Source organism: Salvelinus namaycush, chromosome 2 (genome assembly GCF_016432855.1).
Source record: "Salvelinus namaycush isolate Seneca chromosome 2, SaNama_1.0, whole genome shotgun sequence".
Classification (NCBI taxonomy): domain Eukaryota; kingdom Metazoa; phylum Chordata; class Actinopteri; order Salmoniformes; family Salmonidae; genus Salvelinus; species Salvelinus namaycush.
In genome coordinates, this window is record NC_052308.1 from 9,216,469 (window position 1) to 9,237,489 (window position 21,021).

General features: G+C 43.1%; 1 protein-coding gene across 1 annotated transcript; it reads right to left on the reverse strand.

The window, feature by feature from the left end:
• Nucleotides 1–1,645: 1,645 nt before the first annotated feature.
• Nucleotides 1,646–20,819, reverse strand: LOC120058590 (monocarboxylate transporter 1-like). Its single transcript, XM_039007375.1, has 5 exons — nt 20,508–20,819; nt 16,188–16,461; nt 6,503–6,646; nt 5,372–6,157; nt 1,646–5,267 (listed from the first exon to the last, which is right to left on the reverse strand). Exons 2-5 carry the CDS (start codon nt 16,402–16,404, stop codon nt 5,008–5,010), a joined length of 1,407 nt encoding a protein of 468 aa, XP_038863303.1. The 5' UTR covers nt 16,405–16,461; nt 20,508–20,819; the 3' UTR covers nt 1,646–5,007.
• Between the last annotated feature and the right edge of the window lie 202 nt (nt 20,820–21,021).

A 21,021-nucleotide genomic window follows, 5' to 3' on the forward strand; every position in this document is an offset into this window, starting at 1 on the left:
ATCTCTGCCCAGCCTGGCAAGAGTGACCAAAAGGGTGTTTAGAATCCCCAGTGTCTCTGCAAGTGTGGAGAGGACATTCTCCGCTGCTGGCGGGCTCTCCAGGCACGATCGCATGAGTCTTAAGCTCCAGACTGGCCAAACTCGTGTTTCTAAAAATGAATTCAAAGGCAGTAATAAGTCATTTTTTGTTTAATTTGTGCTTAATTCTAAGTAAGTCACAGCCTATATGCGCAATGTATAGACTATAATTATTTAATACAATGAAATGTTGTTAAAATACTGACCGTTTTATATCCCTGCCAGCCTAATGCCTCACAAGGTATTTCTTTGTAGGCTATAGCATTGAAATAATAGAAATAATATAGCCTAAATAATTATTTTTCGTTCCTTCTTAGGCTCTCTGTCTGGCTCCTGACCTATTTAGAGTGTTTATATGCTGTTTAATAGGACATGTAACCTATTTGAAATTATGTTCGCTTTTTCAATTCACCTTTTCATGTTTAATCAAATACTTTTCATTGAAATCCATATGGTTTGGTTTCAAGACTTTAAAACCAATTGGTAGGTCCAGGTAGTCACAAAAATAGATGGGTGTTGGAATTTGTGTGGACGGTTTTTAGCATTTTAGTGAGTGGTAGGAAGGACAGCGGTAGGAGCTTTCCAACAGCTGAACATACTGTGCCTGGGAGTGGGTTGACTCTGTAGGAGGAACCAACAGCTTGAAGTTGAATCCTCTCTCTCCATCCTGACAACGAATTGGTAACGTTAATATTAATTGACAACAGCACTTTATTGACAGTTAGTAAACTAGCAAGCAAGGGCTTTTGGCTATATCTTTTTTTTTCTCCAGAAAATGTTAGTGAGCAAACTGAAATATTGGCACAACAACAGCTAGCCAGAAAAATGTTAGCTAGCTAGCTAACCTAGCTAGAGACTGGACACATTTACAGCAAAACAAAATATTTTGCAATAACATACTTAGCTAGCAAGCTAAATAATTAATATCTAATTGTGAAATATTAGCTAATGTTAGCTAGTAGCTCCCTACCTGGAAGTGAAGACAGCCAATGTTTGTTTTGTTCAACTGGCAGATTTTTGGTTGTTGGTGTGAATGCGTGCAGAATGTATCAAATAGGTAGACTACATATGTGAAATAAATGTACATTATACCAATCATATATTTATATTTTCTTAATATATTGCTCTGCATTATACTAATCGATGGAAACATTGTAATCTAGGTTAGCCAATTTTCACGCCCTGACCGTAGAGATCCTTTTTATGTCTCTATTTTGGTTGGTCAGGGCGTGAGTTTGGGTGGGCATTCTATCTCTGGTGTTCTATGTTGTCCTTGTTTTGTATTTCTATGTGTTTGGCCTGGTATGGTTCCCAATCAGAGGCAGCTGTCTATCGTTGTCTCTGATTGAGAATCATACTTAGGTAGCCTGTTCCCACCTGTGTTTGTGGGTGGTTGTTTTCTGTTTTGTGTGTTCACCTTACAGGACTGTTCGTTTGTCGTTTTTGTTGTTTCGTCAAGTGTTTCCTATTTTATTAAAGGTAATATGAACACTTACCACGCTGCACCTTGGTCCTCTTCTCCTTCTCCCGACGACATTCGTTACACCAATCAATTCAAACAGTCCAATAGCTGTGGGGATATTTTATTTTATACTTAGGCCAAAGTAAATAACTCTTAATTTGTTTGTCATTGCATTTTCCTCATTTTGAATATGTCTTTAAATACATCATAATACATTAGCTCTCCTTGTTATATGAACACAACATCCCATTTCAGTAAAACATTTTGTGGAAAGAAAAAAAGACATTCATTAAAATGTGACAAAACCATTCACATCATGGTCATCATCCATGTATGACACACATGATTAAAAGTGTCTTTGTGTGTTGACGTCAAAGTGTCTCCCTTCAAGTCGGTCATGTCTAGATTGGACCCAGCTTTTGAAAAATGTACGTTAAAAGTAGACTGTTTTTTTGTGCATTTTAGCTAACCCTAACCCTTTTCCTAATCTTAACCTAATTCTCCTAACCTGCTGCGTAATTTCTCCTAGCCCTGATATGAAAAGTCAATTCTGGCAAAAATCTGGATCCCTTCAAGACCCTCCAAGTGCCCTTGAACATATGAAAATGATGATGACCAAAGATTGTCTGTTCCCTCATGGATCAGGGTACCATCACATGACAATCAATGCCTATCAACTTTCATTGGATCAAACCCTTGATTTCTGCATTCACAATTATGACTTTATTCTCATCAAGTAGGCTACATCAGTGCAACCTCAAGGTGGTTATGTCTGGAATATTTTTTAAGTTACTTAAAATTAAAATTAAATCAATCAGTAACAGTGATATACAGTGTCATTTTCCAATATAACGTGCAAACAACTTCCTCCAGGATGAGGATAAACTTTCAGGAGCTCAAGAGTCATTAATGTAAGAGTAAATACTGCCATCTAGAGATAAGTAGCTAATAGGTTAAGACAGGAAATGTAGTAACTGGAAATTCCAAGCATCCGCAGGAACCCCACCTAACAGCTATCTGCCGGAGTCGCCCCCGCTAGCTGTGTTCCGGCGTCCTAGCTAGTAAGCTAACAAGTTAGCACACAGTGTCCTTCATTCCCACCTGCTAAACACCTGCCCTCGCCATTATTACCAGAACTGCGGGAAACTAGTGCATGACAGGCATGGGCGAAGTACATTGTCTACCGGTGTCCTAGCTATCGTTAACTAGCAACCTTTCTTCTGCTGCTGTGTACCGGAGTCCTAGCTAACTAGCTAGCTATCACACAGTGTTTTTTGCTCCGGCTTGCCGAACACCTGCCAGAATCCTAGCTAGCTAACTAGCTAGCACCCATTGTCCTAAACGCCTGCCGAAAACCTGCCCTTGCTGTCATTAACAGTACTTCCGGAAAAAGTGCCCGACAGGCAGGGGCAAAGTACACTGTGTACCGGTGTGCTAGCTAGCTACCTATCCCACCTACTGTGTACCGGAGTCCTAGCTTACTAACTGGCTAGCTATTACCCAGTGTCCTAAATGCCTGCCGAACAACTGCCCTCGACCTTGTTAACAGAACAGCGGGAAACGAATGCCCAACAGGCTTGGGGCGAAGGACACTGTCTAACATTGCTAACTAACTAGTTTCCGTTGTCCCCCTGCCTCTTCGGCATGCATAACCACCACATACTGTACTGGAGTGCCCCTGTGGACCGGAGTCCTAGCAAAAAAATTGACAAATTTACGCATAAAGAGGGGTTCCTACAGATGCAGAAATGCCCACATGCAGGAACGCCCCCAATTGCACCCTTCACAGTTCAAGAGTGTTGTATTGTCTTTGGTGTTGTCACAAATACTACGTTCAAAACAACTGGAAACTCGGAAATCTCCGACTTCAGTGCATTCAAGACAACTGGGAAATGGGGAAAAAATTAGCTCAGACTGGGATTTCTTTTGTTTGAATAGTCATCCAACTCGGAATTTCAAGTCTGAAACTTGGGTATCTTATTGGGGGGGGGGTTCCCAGTTGTCTTGAAAGCACCAACAGTTTCTAAGCCCAGATGCGCAACATCGCTAGACTTCTGGAAACGCTTGCGAAACAGACCAAGAAGACCAGGCCAGGAATGAGAAGTCAGTGATAGAAGTGCAAAATTCTGTAAATGTTCTCAAAATCTAAAGGCACATCCTAGATTTGAGCCAATGGCTAAAGTAGTTATTATTCCAACCTCGTGAAAGTGACAAACTGACACGTACATATTTTTTTGTAAAAAACAAATTTATATTGAATTAGTGCCATTGATTTTAGGGCCTACACGTTCCCATTTTGGCGCAAGACAACCGTTAGACCCGATGATGTGTTTCTACGCATTGAGTTGAGCTAGCTAACGGCAAAATGTGGTCATCATTAGTTACCAGAGGCATATAGTGATAAATATGGCTAAACCCCGCCTTTTTCTGCAATTTCTCTTTTTAAAATCTGATTTCAAACCTAACCTTAACCCAAACCTTACGCCTAAACTTAAATTAATACCAAAAAGCCAATTTTTGTTTACGTAATTTTAACGATATAGCCAGGGCCGCAACTTTCACTGGGGACGAGTGGGACATGTCCCCCCCACATTTTGAAATTGTATTTTTGTCCCTCCCTAATTTTATTATTTGAATATGATACAAAACAAGGCAACGATGTGCTTTAGGACCATGCAGACGCCTCCGAGCGGTCGGGTAGGCTGTTTGGAGTGTTTATCCGACTGGATTAAAAAAAAAATAATGGTTATGTCCCCCCCCACATCTAAAACCAAAGTTGCGCCCCTGGATATAGCCAATTTTTGTAAATAGTGACAACTCCACAAGTGTGTTTGGGGAATCCTATTGCAGAAGCAGTTTCTGCAAGTCTTCATGCTGTATTATCTTTGGTGTTGTTTTTAGCCGTACAGTCAACACGGGAATATAATTGTTTTGAAGATGTATTGAAGAACTGTGAATATCAAGAGACTACACCTGATTATTCATGTAACAATGCTTTCGGAGATTAAAGAAACCTACCATTCATCATGACAGTGTGAACAAAATGTTACAGTGATTCATTAAACCTTCTAAAAGCACTAGTATATCCATTAAGTGTTTCACATAATAATACTGTACATTGTAGTTATTTGAGGTGGACTTCTGAAATTCCAAATACAGTATAGACAGAAATTACCTGCATATAATAATATTCTAAAATACTGTATATCACAACACTTATGCAGAAAATGTACTATCTGGACTCCAGATTCGTAAAATATAGTATTTTTGGGCAGGGCAGTTGTATCTTGACACAGTCATATTATGCTGATAATACATTATTCAATGACAGAAGTGGAAATGGTGAAGAAATATGTTTACATGAACATTGCTGTCTAAGACTTGAACCAAATTAATTTGATGTCTACATTATCTCAATGACTGTATTGAGATACCATGTGAATGCGTGAATTTGATGTCAATGAAAGTTAGATTATTTCTTCTTCAGTTTTTGTCTCGTCAACTGCTCTCACCCTGTCATTGGTGGCTTCTTTGGTAGCATTGTCCCTGTTGGACTCTTCTTCTTTTCCCTCCAGTTTAGCCTTCCTTTCCTCCTCTTTTTTCTCTTTGTCCAACAACCGGTAGTTGATACCCATCCCCACAAACAGGAACACACTGGCAATGATAAGGATCACCCCACAGCTCTGGTAGGTGTATTGGTAGTCATTGTAGATGTCTTTGAATTTCCCTGTGACAGAACAAAATATTAAATGTAACTTGTATCATAAGTTAACAGTCTTTGCTTTTCATAAAAAATAAACCAGTAAACTACAAATACATGTGTGCACTCACCTAAAAAAGGGGGACCTAACAAGACAGGCCCACACTCCACAATGGTGACCAGTCCCACTGCACTGGAGAAGCGCTGCGTTCCCACAAGGTCCATGAGCGTCTCAAACAGCACTGCACTCAGCCAGCCAAAGGCAAAGCCAAAGAAGATGGCATAGATAACGAAGCCTGTGTAGTCCACGGAGATGGGCGCCAGGACGTGGCACACACCGTTCAACAGCACAGAGCAGGCAAAGAAGTACTGCACCCTGGGTCGTATCCACTTTGTATTGGCCACAATGCCCATGGAGGGCCGGGCCACCATGTCCACAAAGGCCAGGACAGACAGCAGGAAGGCTGCCTTCTCTTTGGGGATGTCCCTGCTCTTGGCAAAGTTACTAAGGAACACTAGTGGGGAGAAGAGACCAAAGAACATGATGACGTTACCCATGAGGTAGAGCACGAAGCCCCGGTGTTTGAACAGCGAGAGGTCGATAAAACTGTTGCACTTCTGCCCACACGTCGTACTCTCTTTGGCAGCATCTTCACTTTTCACGGCAGGCTGTGGTTTTGGTCCGATGGGTCTCATGAGAGAACCAGCGACGCAGCAGTTGAACAGCAAGCCTCCCAGTATCAGGAAGCTGCCCCTCCAACCAAACTGGTCAAAGAACCAGCTGTTGAGAGGGGCCAGGGTGGATAGGAACACTGGGCTGCCCGCCATGGCGATTCCATTGGCGATGGGCCGCTTATGGTAGAAGTACTTCCCAATCATAGTAAGGGCTGGGTTCAGATTGAATGCCAGTCCCAAACCTGTTGAAATATATTAAATACATTCATTCAGTCTAATATCAGACTGCATAGTTATTCATTTTACATAACACATGAAACCAGACCAAAAATAAATTCAGGATACTAGAAAGTGATAATAGAGTTCCTAAAGAGGGCCCCAGAGGGCAATACATTTCCTCAACAGCAGCAACTAATGAACAGTAAACTAATGAACATATCCTTGCTATTCGGGTTCCTTGGGATGTCCGTACTCTCCATTGAAGTTGAAATGTAAAATGGTTAAGGTAAGGGTTAAGGTAGGGGTTAAGGTTTAAGCTAGGGACGTCCCGAGGATCCCGGATAGCCCTAACCATGAAAGAAACCTACCTCCGACCACTCCCACACAGAAGTAAAGTCCTTCCACTGAGTTGCAGAAGGAGGCAGCAATCAGTCCACAGCCAGACAGGAATCCTCCACACATCATGACGGGACGACTCCCATACTTATTAACTAGGATACTGCTGATAGGACCTGAGAGGTGACAAATACAAAGCAAACAGTCAAGATGATTCATACGTTGGGAAAATTCACTTTAGGCAAATATGCCCAAGCATAACTGACTATACCATAATGACTATTGAAATTTAATTTGAAAAACTTTAGAGGATTGCAAATTCGCATCTTGAATTAATTTCCTTGATTAACGTGATTTCAAATCTTTAGTAGGTGAAAATGCGAATTAGACTACCATAAGAAAAGTCTATTTTTATTTTAGAAATGTTATATTTCACCACTAGAGGTCCCTAAAGCCTCAACTCTGAGAAACGCTGGTGCAGCCAGAGCTTCCACACAACTTCTGCAATGATTTGTCTCACTGCTGCACTGCAGCAATTTCTCTGGTCTAGCCATTGTTGGCAATGCAATCGCACAGAAAACAAGACAATCGCGATGAAACAAGATATTGTGAGGTGTGGCTACAGTTTGTGTATTCCTAACGTATGTGTGGAGAATGACAAAAGAAGAGGGCTCTGTCGCTAAAGAGCACTTCTAACTAGGCTACTGTAAAATCCTGTGCAGGATTTTATGTGTGTTTGTGCTAGAGAGGTTGGGTATAGAAAAAAATTATTTAAAGTACTCCACAGTAGAGCAGGTTACACGTAGTCACTCATTTCCTATGGGTAATCTACCATAGTTCCCATGTAATAGTAAATAATATCCCTTCATTTTGAAAGATGAGAGCTTCACATTGAGAGGGACACTACCTTTGTCCCACTCAGCCTCCTACTGCTGTTGAAATAGATAGTTTGTCTACTGATATGACTTGGTAAACATAGCCTACGCATAGTTTTTCTAATCAATGTTCTACTTCTACATACCCTATCACCTTCCCCCTGGAAGCTTTGGAGGCTACATTCACAATAGCTCCACTTTGTTATAGTCTTAGACTGAAACATATTCATTCCATTTAGGTTTGGCTAAATCTCAGAGTGTTTGGCAACACAAATTTAAGGTAACTATGGGCCATAAAATGAGTCTAACAACCCCTAGCTCACTACAACTTGTAAACATATATGCTTAGATGGCATGCAGAGTTCTGCTGGCTGCATGCCCACCATCTGTCTGGCCTATACCAACAAGGCCTAAATGGGAACGAAGATCCATGTGGAAGACGCTTCAGCCTCCCTGCCAAATCCCGGCACCACTGAAGGAACCTAAATGGAATGTGACAGTTTTTGTTTAGAGGTTGTCCAGACTCATTTGCCAGCTCGGAACACGACAAAGGCTTTTTAGATTCTAATACAGGCGAGGCTAAACACCAACAAAGAGCCTGTCCCCTCTCTCTCCGAAGATGAGCTGGTGAGGGTCAAGACGAGGATTTTGTCCCATTATTTAGTCAATGTATACATTTTCAGAAACATATTTTTTTTTGTAGCGTTCATGGATGACACATGAACACTCTACAATAAATGTTTATGGTAACTTACAGTTGAATAAGCCAAGAAACACAACCCATTTTCTGTAGCACCAGTAAGCGTACATGCAAAATTGAGCATGGATTGCCCCTGTACTGCTGCTTGCTCTTTGGGGGTCTAGGCCAGGTTCCTGTTGTTTACTTCGCGACAGCTGTTAATGTAAAAAAGGGCTTTCTAAAGCCATTTGATTCAATTACTCATTGATTACTTTAACTACAATCTAGAAGAACACATTGTGTGCTGTGCACTGTTGGCTGTAACCCCCGTTTTAAGGCCTGCCAGGATTGGGTCATAGACGTCATTAGGGTCTGAGTCTGACAGGGCTTGTGTGTTCCGGTCCTGTAGAAAGGTCAGAGGTCAGCCCCCACACAGTCATGTGCTCCTCATCATGCGCAGCCAGCCAGGCAGTCATGTGTCCACAGCCCAACTAACAGGCAACATTCAGAGTGGGAGAACTGGGAACCGTCTGAGACAAAGCTACTGCATGAACCAATGACCTGGCTTTCGCCCATGCAGGTCCTGAATGTACGCCTGAGCTAAGTGCTACCTTTTGAGGGAATGGGCTGCTGAACAATAAATAGCATTCATTCACTGGTCTGGTGGGGGGCAGCCATGGCAGCTATGTACTCTAGTAGGGAAATGGCGGCTTATCTCTCTGAGTGGACCATATGTACATACTGTTTGTACACATGGTGCTGGTCCCCTCTATACTGAAATAGGCAAATGGTTCAGAAATCGTTAAAGAGTTCTTCATAAAGTGCTGCTATTGCTGAAGCTTGACCTACTGTACCGTATACAGTATGTGGTACTACACATGGAACATATCAGCACTAATCCTCTCAAGAGTTCAGTGTTTTGGGAATTACTCCTTCAGTAGTTTTTCTTCCACATGTTATTGTAAATAGGCACTACTAATAAGCTAGCTGAAAATGCTGTAGAAGTGTGCAGCTAATAACAATGTATACAGGACAACATCGATATGGGAAAAGAGTACATTTTTTAAAACAGCATCATACCCCGGGGATATGTTTATTCAGTTTATCTCCCCTTCTTGAGAGAAAACCAGCCTGTTCACTATTTGACAGTGCTTTTTTAAAATCCAGCCTCAGACCTCTTCTTGTGGGACAACGAGTCTTGAGTACAAGAGTCCCTCTGATTACTGTTCTGTCTGTTCGTTGAATGTCATGCAGATGAAAAGAGGCGTATCAACGATCCACTGGGAAGACCTGTCTGACACCTAGCGTTTGATTCAACCCAGTCAGTACAGGAAGCTAGACCAGCTGACACAGTCTGCCTCACCTGCCACTCTCATGTAAATCATTTCATCTCCTCAGCCTCAGAAGACACCTGGGACAATATTCATCTGATCAGAGCATTAACAAGTACAATGGGAAGAGAGGAACCCCATCTACGGACTGTAGAGACAGATACTGTTGCACTGTTAGTAACTATGCTTCAATGGATGGAAGAGTAAAAGCATTCTAGAGACCCATTTGTATAATTTCAATGACAGTGGTTTGATTCAGGCATCGCCGTCTCCTTTTGGACAATACACTTAATCTTGATCTGGTGCCCAGTGACCTTACTCCACACAGTCAATGGGTGGGAAACTACGGGAGCTGTTTGTACTTGAAGAATAGGACGTGCATGAACGATCCACTGAGCAAAATAAAGAGTGTATGCATTCTCAATGAAAGGTACACTGTGAATACGGATGCCTAATAGAGGTCTCCAGATCCATGCATGTTAAAAGGTGCTGTTACAGTATCTGTTTAACTTCTTATGGCTGCAAGGCAAAGTGTTGAGTAGCCAGTGAAATCGTGCCCATTTCAAACGGCCTCCTACTCAAATCTTGCTTCTACAATATGAATATTATTATTCTTTTTGGATAGAAAACACTTTCTAGTTTCTAAAACAGTTGGAATTATTTCTCTGAGTGAAACACAAGTCCTTCTGCAGCACTTTTCCTGACCAGGAAGTGAAATGTCAGAAATCTATGCTCTTTTCAATCTGATGCCTATACATGGTCTTAACACCTACGAGTCTGCTGACAGTCTATACGCCTTCCTATTGGTGTAAAGAGGATGTCAGAGAAGAATTTTTTTTGCTCCTCTTGGTCTGTGGTGGAAAAAAACCTATTTCTTTGACCTGAGCGCCAACTTCCGGTATTCTGAAGGAAGTGGGATGGACTTCTGTTTTGCCTTCCTAACGAACGGCTAACGTCTCCGGCTCGAATTTTTTTGGATATATGTGACCATATCATCGTAATGTATGTTTTTTCAATATAGTTTAATCAGATTATTGAAACTTTATTCGGGAGTTTTGCCGTGTTCCGTCGTATGACTGTGTTTACGTTGGGCCACGGCTACTGGAAATGGTAAATTAACAGGGATATTTCTCATTCTGAAACGAAACAACGACTCATCTGGACAGAGGACGCCTGTTTCAACATTCTGATGAAAGATCAGCCAAAGTAAGACTCATTTTATGATGTTATTTCATATATCTGTCGTGCATGTGAACGGGTCGTGGGCGTCCAAATGTGTCTCTCTATTGTGGCTACGCTAATATAGCGATACATTTTGTTTTCGCTGTAAAACATTTAATAAATCGGAAATATTGTTTGGAATCACAAGTTGCCTATCTTTCAATTGCTGCAAACTATATATTTTTCGGAAATGTTTTATGATGAGTAATAAGCTATTTGACGTTGGTGTCTGTTGGTGTCTGTAAATATTATGGCTGCTTTCGGTGCACTTTCTGATTTGTAGCTGAAATGTAAAATATGATTTATACCTGAAATATGCACATTTTTCGAAAAAAAATATGCTATACAATAAATATGTTGTCAAACTGTCATCTGATGAATTTGTTTCTTGGTTAGTGGCTATTTATATCTTTATTTGGTCGAATTTGTGATAGCACCTGATGGAGTAAGAAACTGATGGAGTTAGAAAAGTCGTGTCATTTGCTAACGTGGTTAGCTAATAGATTTACATATTTTGTCTTCCCTGTAAAACATTTTAAAAATCGGACATGTTGGTTTGATTCACAAGAAGTTTATCTTTCATCTGGTGTCTTGGACTTGTTAATGTGTGAAAGTTAAATATTTTTAAAAACTAGCTTTTGAATGTCGCGCCCTGCACTTTGAGCTGGATGTTGTCATAGTGTGGGCGGTGTCGGGCTTGCAGCCCAAACAGGTTAAAAAAGGAGGATGGTAGACATTGTCTAATTTTTCATCATAGTTATCATTATGCTTCATTTTTGCATCAAATATATATATTTTTTAAAGGAAGCCAAGTTGACGTTTCCAAAGTGTCACACATCAGCTTGTCTCAGTAAGTGTAGGAGGATATGGTGGGACACGTTTTGGGACACATGCTTAACTATTTAGCCATAAGGTCTAAGTAGTACTTAAAAAGGACAATGAGAATTCACTTCATGGGATTACCAAGATGTGGTAGGACAGCTGTTACCAGTAACAATTACAATGTAACGCATGTGTTGTTAGGCAGCTGTTACACACTGCAAGCACCAGGTCTGGGTTCAAGTAGTATTTGTTTTCTATTAATTACTTACAGGCTCTAACCAATAGTGCAAATAACAGTGTTAGGTAAACAATAGGTAAGTAAAGAAATAAAACAACAGTAAAAAGACAGGCTATATACAGCAGCGAGGCTATAAATGTAGCTAGGCTACATACAGACACCGGTTAGTCAGGCTGATTGAGGTAGTATGTGCATGTAGATATGGTTAAAGTGACTATGCATATATGATGAACAGAGAGTAGCACTAGCGTAAAAGAGGGGTTGGCGGGGGCGTTGGGGGGAGGCACACAATGCAAATAGTCCGGGTAGCCATTTGATTACCTGTTCAGGAGTCTTATGGCTTGGGGGAAAAAACTGTTGAGAAGCCTTTTTGTCCTAGACTTGGCACTCCGGTACCGCTTGCCATGGGGTAGTAGAGAGAACAGTCTATGACTGGGGTGGCTGGGGTTTTTGACAATTTTTAGGGCCTTCCTCTGACACAACCTGGTGTAGAGGTCCTGGATGCCAGGCAGCTTAGCCCCAGTGATGTACTGGGCTGTACACACTACCCTTTGTAGTGCCTTGCGGTCAGAGGCCGAGCAATTGCCGTACCAGGCAGTGATGCAACCAGTCAGGATGCTCTCGATGTTGCAGCTGTAGAACCTTTTGAGGATCTCAGGACCCGTGCCAAATCTTTTTAGTTTGCTGAGGGGGAATAGGCTTTGTCGTGCCATCTTCACAACTGTCTTGGTGTGTTTGGACCATTCTAGTTTGTTGTTGATGTGAACACCAAGGAACTTGAAGCTATCAACCTGCTCCACTACAGCCCCGTCGATGAGAATGGGGGCGTGGTCGGTCCTCCTTTTGCTGTAGTCCACAATCATCTCCTTAGTCTTGGTTACGTTGAGGGATAGGTTGTTATTCTGGCACCACCCGGCCAGGTCTCTGACCTCCTCCCTATAGGCTGTCTTGTCGTTGTTGGTGATCAGGCATACCACTGTTGTATCGTCTGCAAACTTAATGATGGTGTTGGAGTTGTGCCTGGCCATGCAGTCGTTGGTGAACAGGGAGTACATGAGGGGACTGAGCACGCATCCCTGTGGAGCTCCAGTGTTGAGGATCAGCATGGCAGATGTGTTGCTACCTACCCTCACCAACTGGAGGTGGCACGTCAGGAAGTCCAGGATCCAGTTGCAGAGGGAGGTGTTTAGTCCCAGGATCCTTAGCTTAGTGATGAGCTTTGAGGGTACTATGGTGTTGAACGCTGAGCTGTAGTCAATGAATAGCATTCTCACGTAAGTGTTCCTTTTGTTCAGGTGGGAAAGGGCAGTGTGGAGTGCAATAGAGACTGCATCATCTGTGGATCTGTTTGGGCGGTATGCAAATTGGAGTGGGTCTAGGGTTTCTGGGATAATGGTGTTGATGTGAGCCATTACCAACCTTTCAAAGCACTTCATGGCTATGCACGTGAGTGCTACGGGTCTGTAGTCATTTAGGCAGGTTGCTTTTGTGTTCTTGGAAACATGGACTATGGTGGTCTGCTTGAGACATGTTGGTATTACAGACTCAATCAGGGACATGTTGAAAATGTCCGGAGCATATGCCCTGAGGATAGCCTCAGACAACAACATTGATGTAGACGCTGTATTCTGTGAGCGAGTTTATCAGCAAGTGCCTCAGTGATGTTGTACCCACGGTGACTAATAAAACCTTCCCCAACCAGAAACCGTGGGTTGATGGCAGCATTCACGCAAAACGGAAAGCACAAACCACTGCTTTTAATCATGGCAAGGCAACAGGGAACATGACCGAATACAAACAGTGTAGCTATTCCCTCCGCAAGGCAATCAAACAAGCTAAGCGTCAGTATAGAGACAAATTAGAGTTGCAATTCAATGGCTCAGACACGAGACGTATGACGTACGCGGACACCGATGTCTTGCTCCCAGACAAACTAAACAACTTCTTTGCTCTCTTTGAGGACAATACAGTGCCACTGACACGGCCCGCTACCAGCACCTGCGGGCTCTAGTTCACCACAGCCAACGTGAGTAAAACATTTAAACGTGTTAACCCTCACAAGGCTGCCGGCCCAGACGGCATCCCAGCCGCGTCCTCAGAACATGCGCAGACCAGCTGGCTGGTGTGTTTACGGACATATTCAATCAATCCCTATCCCAGTCTGCTTTTCCCACATGTTCAAGAGGGCCACCATTGTTCCTGTTCCCAAGAAAGCTAAGGTAACTGAGCTAAACAACTATCGCCGGTAGCACTCACCTCCACCCTACCTGACACCCTAGACCAACTCCAATTTGCTCACTGCCCCAATAGGTCCACAGACAACACAATCGCAATTATACTGCACACTGCCCTAACCCATCTGGACAAGAGGAATACCTATGTAAGAATGTTGTTCATCGATTACAGCTCAGCATTTAACACCATAGTGCCCTCCAAACTCGTTATTAAGCTCGAGACGCTGGGTTCTCGACCCGGCCCTGTGCAACTGGGTCCTGGACTTTCTGACAGGCCGCCCCCAGGTGGTGAGGGTAGGAAACAACATCTCCACCCCGCTGATCCTCAACACTGGGACCCCACAAGGGTGCATTCTCAGCCCTTTCCTGTACTCCCTGTTCACCCTTGACTGGGTGGCATGCACGCCTCCAACTCAATCATCAAGTTTGCAGACGACACTACAGTGGTAGGCTTGATTACCAACAACGACGAGACGGCCTACAGGGAGGAGGTGAGGGCCCTCAGAGTGTTGTCAGGAAAAAAAACTCACACTCAACGTCGACAAAACAAAGGAGATGATCGTGGACTTCAGGAAACAGCAGAGGGAGTACCCCTCTATCCACATCGACGGGACAGTAGTGGAGAAGGTGGAAAGTTTTAAGTTCCTCTGCGTACACATCACAGACAAACTGAATTGGTCCACCCACACAGACAGCGTGGTGAAGAAGGCCTATCTCACCTATCTCATCACTCTGACTGAGCATCGTACAGTTCACTTCTGGTACACTATCTCATCACTCTGAGCATCGTACAGGTCACTTCTGGTACAATATCTTATCACTCTGAGCATCGTACAGGTCACTTCTGGTACAATATCTCATCACTCTGACTGAGCATCGTACAGGTCACTTCTGGTACAATATCTTATCACTCTGAGCATCGTACAGGTCACTTCTGGTACAATATCTCATCACTCTGACTGAGCATCGTACAGGTCACTTCTGGTACACTATCTCATCACTCTGACTGAGCATCGTACAGGTCACTTCTGGTACACTCTCTCATCACTCTGACTGAGCATCGTACAGGTCACTTTGGGTCACTCTGACTGAGCATCGTACAGGTCACTTCTGGTACACTATCTCATCACTCTGACTGAGCATCGTACAGGTCACTTCTGGTACACTCTCTCATTACTCTGACTGAGCATCGTACAGGTCACTTCTGGTACACTCTCTCATCACTCTGAGCATCGTACAGGTCACTTCTGGTACACTATCTCATCACTCTGAGCATTGTACAGGTCACTTCTGGTACACTATCTCATCACTCTGACTGAGCATCGTACAGGTCACTTCTGGTACACTATCTCATCACTCTGAGCATCGTACAAGTCACTTCTGGTACAATATCTCATCACTCTGACTGAGCATCGTACAGGTCACTTCTGGTACACTATCTCATCACTCTGACTGAGCATCGTACAGGTCACTTCTGGTACACTATCTCATCACTCTGACTGAGCATCGTACAGGTCACTTCTGGTACACTCTCTCATCACTCTGACTGAGCATCGTACAGGTCACTTTGGGTCACTCTGACTGAGCATCGTACAGGTCACTTCTGGTACACTATCTCATCACTCTGACTGAGCATCGTACAGGTCACTTCTGGTACACTCTCTCATCACTCTGACTGAGCATCGTACAGGTCACTTCTGGTACAATATCTCATCACTCTGAGCATCGTACAGGTCACTTCTGGTACACTATCTCATCACTCTGAGCATCGTACAGGTCACTTCTGATACACTATCTCATCACTCTGACTGAGCATCGTACAGGTCACTTCTGGTACACTATCTCATCACTCTGAGCATCGTACAGGTCACTTCTGGTACAATATCTCATCACTCTGACTGAGCATCGTACAGGTCACTTCTGGTACACTATCTCATCACTCTGACTGAGCATCGTACAGGTCACTTCTGGTACACTCTCTCATCACTCTGACTCTCCCTCCCAGAAACTTCACACAAAATTGTGAAATCACTTGTTAACCTGCTTCCAATACATTTGTAATGTATTTATGAACCAAAAAATGCACTCCATACTGGCTTTGTTGTTCCTGAAAGCAAAGACAGTTGGAGTACATTTGTAATGTGTTACAATTGAATAGGTGTTACAATAAAATATGTTATTGTTATGTACATTTCCGGTAGGGGTGCACTATTCTAGCCTCGCTAGCTGCCATATCTTGCGAGCTTACATGAATGTTTGGTACACAGATATCAGTCTAGTAATTACCAGGCTAGCCCTAATCTATTCTCCAGCTCACCTCCGGCGTACATCACTGCCAGCATGATGGAAGAGATCCATGACACCTGGCTGCTGGTGCAGTCGAAAATGACCTCAATCTCCTTGAAGAAGACGGTTATGGACTTGGGAAAGGCATAGGAGAAGCCGATGGAGATGAAGGCTCCCACCACTACTGCCCAGCCCCAGCCCCCCTCTGGAGGGGTGTACCCCTGGGGTCCTCCCATGGCAGGCGGCATGACTGCTGTTCAGCTCACCAAGATTCTGCGCGCAGGAACCTACACAGCAATGGGCACCTGTGGGAGAAAAATTAATCAAGTTTTCAGAAACACGTCATCAAAGCTAGAATTCAGTTATCCGAGAATCTTTTGAGAATGGTATTGTTCATCCTGCACTATGCAAATGTAGTTTTTTGGGGGTAATCGAACTATGTTAACAATGTTTCACAATGTGAAAAGAAACATTTAATCATAAAGGTAAATCTGGGTGTTTCCTCACTGTAAAGGTGTCCCCCATATGGGAGTTGCAGCGATGAGACAAGACAGTAACTACCAATTGGATTACCATGAAATTGGGAAGAAAACAGGGTAAAAAAATAAATAAAAAAAAAGGTCAGATACAGTGCATTTTGCCTCCTTTAAAAATTTGAGAAGCAAAATGTATCTTATCTATTCAGAATCATTTCATTTCCTTTGAAAGATGATTTGAATACTAGACTGTATGTGGACTGTGCATGACTGGAGCCAATTCTGTATGGTTCATGTCAGCAGGATTTCACATGCTGCTTTCACAAGATAAGCCTGTGTTTATTTACAGGGTGGACCCATTTCCTCCCCGAATATCTACCTCTGGTACGTATCACAGGTGTGTCATGGTAATGTCCTGAAAGGCAATGCTATAGCAGTTAGAACTAAATATCAAACAGAGAGAGCGGAAATGCATGCACATGTCCTGTTAACTTCAATGGCTTGATCATATAAGATAAATGTTGACTTAAATAGTTTCACCTTTAGCACATTTGCATGATTATTTCTTACCAGTGGTATGAAACGCAGAATCCAGGACTTCATCCTCAGTGTTTCAGAAGTAAATGGATCAATTTGATTTGCCAAGAAGATTCATCCTAAAAAGCCCAATATTCATTGTGTGGGAGGCATTTCTGGAGCTTCTTTTTACTGTAAATCCAGCCCTCCACTATACTCCCCCCTCACTTCTGAGCTTATGAATACAGGCCCGTCTGCAGAGTCAAATGGCTTACTATATTGTTTACACCGAGGAACCCATCCACAGTGCACATTTATCAAACCATGAATACAGGTTGAATTCAGCTTCCTAGGAAGCTCGGGGCTATGCTCTCATAAAGAGGGTAATGATTTAGAGCTTCTGCATGTTCTGTGGAGAGGACTCTTGATCTAAGGGAAGTAATGGCCCTCTGTGGTGGTGAAAACAGCATAGGATTAGCAGTTTGTGTGTTGCATTGTACAGTGGAACCTCGGCATGTACTGTATCTTTCCAGAGTTTGAGAAGTAGTGACGCTAAGCTAGGAGTTGAGCTGGGGTGATGTGATTGCATTGATTAAATACGGAAGATCTGGAGGAAAGTGGGGCGTCTTTTTCAAAAGCCCATTATTTCCTCCTAATACAGTCCTCCAGACAGAGCTTTGATGAAAGGGAATATAATAAGTCAATGACATACAGCAGGCTTCTTTCTGCATGACAGCCTCTGTGTTTCTCGTTTGAATACAAAACATTTTCAGGATGTTCCTATGTGTTATACTTAAGCAATAAGGCCAGAGGGGGTGTGGTATATGGCGAATATACCACGGCTAAGGGCTGTTCTTAAGCGCGACGCAACGTCGAGTGCCTGGACACAGCCTTTAGCCGTGCTGTATTGGTCATATACCGCAAACTCCGAGGTGCCTTATTGCTATTAAAAACTGGCTACCCACGTAATTACAGCAGTAAAAATAAATGTTTTGTTATACCCGTGGTATATAGTCTGATATACCTCAGCTGTCAGCCAATCAGCATTCAGGGCTCGAACCACCCCATTTATAATGCAGATCCATTCATGTTGGATACAACATGTTGCATGTTGGTGCACAGTATATCAGTCTGGAATTGGTATCCCAAGATTCCCCTCAAATTTTACCTAAATATAGGGAAGGCTGCCATTGAAATCTCTTAAAGTAATTCACGCTCCAGGCAAAGATCAAAGACTAATTCGACCAAATGTGTATCCTTATGCTGGTTTACAATCTTCCCCTTTTCGCGGATGTACTCTGTAGAGAGAGAAAGGAAGACGAAGACTGTGTTCCCTATCAACGTAAATTTCAGCCATTATCTGATGAGGACTTCTGGGTACTTCAGCATGCTCTTTTAACTGTGCAGGACGCAGTACAAACATGGCATGTTGCAAATCACTTTCTCACCGGAACAGCTATGATAAATGAGAGCAGGTAAGTAAACTTTCTATAATGTGAGCAGTTTCATAGAAGTGAGATGCAGATGAATGTGAAGAATAACTTAGCTTACTGCTGTGATGCTGTGGAAATGGAAGATTTCAGTCCACTCCTGATACAGGAAATATAATGGCTTGGGACTGGAGTGACAGAGTGAACTAAACCACATCATGCAGTTATAAGCATGAATAAAATAACATGTTATTGAATTGGGACTTGAAAACTGTATTGCACAGGAGTTTTCACAAATCCAAAGTGCACTTATCGGGAGTGGGCTGTTCTGTTAAATGGGTGTTGAGAATACAATGTGCTGGGTGTCCTCTTACAGCTATCGGCTTTACCTCCTGTCCTGGGAACAAAGGTCAGCTCAAAGATATGTCTCTGTCTGAAAATAGTATTGTTTACTTGTTCAACAGTCTTTCAATCAGCACATGTATTTGCCAGGGCACAGGGTACAATCCAGGGTACAAGCCAGGGTACAGAGCACAAGCCAGGGCACAAGCCAGAGCATAAGCCAGGGCTCAAGCCAGAGCACAAGCCAGGGCACAAGCCAGGGTACAGAGCAAAAGCCAGGGTACAATCCAGGGCACAAGCCAGGGTACAATCCAGGGCACAAGCCAGGGTACAATCCAGGGCACAAGCCAGGGTACAAGCCAGGGTACAAGCCAGGGCACAAGCCAGGGCACATGCGTGGCGTACATTCTGTGCAGGAGCTTACATAGGTCGTTGAGTCCCACACAGACAAGACTGAGTAGTGATTTTCTGTTTTAATGTATGAATGGAGGAGAAAGTCAGGACACACACTAATGTGTATTAATGACTAATCAACACATCAAGGTTAATAATATTGAAATAAATAAGGGGGGCCATTTCATTCACTCAAGAAGACTGACAACGTTGCAGACTCTTTGCAAAGTAAGTAATCTGTTAGTTAAAGACTCCACTTTAACCTGGTTTCTAGGTTTATCATATGCAGACAGCCGCCTGCATGGAGGATGAAATATGAGTCAAGATGAACAATGGACCCCACATTGGCTAAAGGTCTATAATAAGCAGCCAAAGTGGGCAGCCTGACCGTGCCACTCGAGACGGAACACGCTGCTTCAAACGCCCCAGCGGCACGTTCTTGGCACTATAGAACATTGGCTGTGTCACAACAAGGTCTATGTCTTAACTTCTTCAAGGTTAAATCCCTCGCAGACATCTTGCCGCTTCAGATAGGCGAGCGAGCGTAGTGTTCAGAAGCCCCAGGACTTTGGCTGCTAAGCTAACATGGCCCTCCAAATGGATATGTGACTGACAGAAATGGATGGGGATCACAGCACAGGACAGAAGCTGGGTTGTTAGACTAATATTAGGTTATTTCAGTATTGTCTTCTAAAGCCTTACAATAGCAGCAGTGCGATTCAGGTTGAAGGCTTGGTAGGAATGAGAGTGATAGTACAGGTATTGTGGTTTTGTAGTAGGCTATCCCCATTGATTTCCATTGCAGACATGCCTCAAGCATCCTGCTTAATAGCATAAGGATCCCAAGGTGAGCCATCATGATCATGACCACTTCTGTCAATGCTTTTCAGAACAATAAACAAAATACAATTTTTTTCTTTTCAGGGCATGAACAATTAAGAGAATACTCTTTTTTTTTTTTACAAAGCATAAACTATAAAGAGAATATGCACTCACATAACAACTTGACATGTGTGTCACATTAAACATATCAGTGAGATCCTTTCAAGAAAATACTCATCTCCTTTCACACATCTTTTTTTTTTTTTTTTTTACATGCAAATGAGAACGCTTCTCCAAGAGCAAATTGACATCTCAGAGCTTATGCAGAGTAACCACATGTACATATGGATGTGTGGGTTGGTGGCATCTTACCTTGCCAGCAGATCCTCCTAGTTCCAGATGAGCTCTACAGGCTGAGATGGGGAGCTCTCCTCTCAGTGAGGCACTTCAGAACAGGGCTTCTCTGTGTAAGAAGCAAAAGACCTCTACAGAAGTCTAAGTCTAGAATGTCTGAGATTCTCCCATAGAACAGAACCTCTACCTCCACTACGACAAGCAGTGTCCCTGTGCTGGGGAAATGAACACTTCGGAGTCTGAGTAAGTGCTGGTCTGTAAAATGGAAGAGAAGTTGACAAAGTTTGGTTCATTCAGTGGCCAGTTCAAACAGCTGGGCCGGCCAAGATACTAGAGTGCTAACTGATGAGGTCAGTCCAGTCTGCCTCTTATTGGCTGTTTGAGGATTAGAGCCGTGCCCCTAAAATGTTTTCCCCACCTCCTTGCCATGTGTCTCCAGCTCACATGTACTGCACTATTGGCCCTATGTGAAACTTCAAACAGTAGGATACACACTAATGTCTGGGCCTAAGAGATAACATGTCTGTTGGCC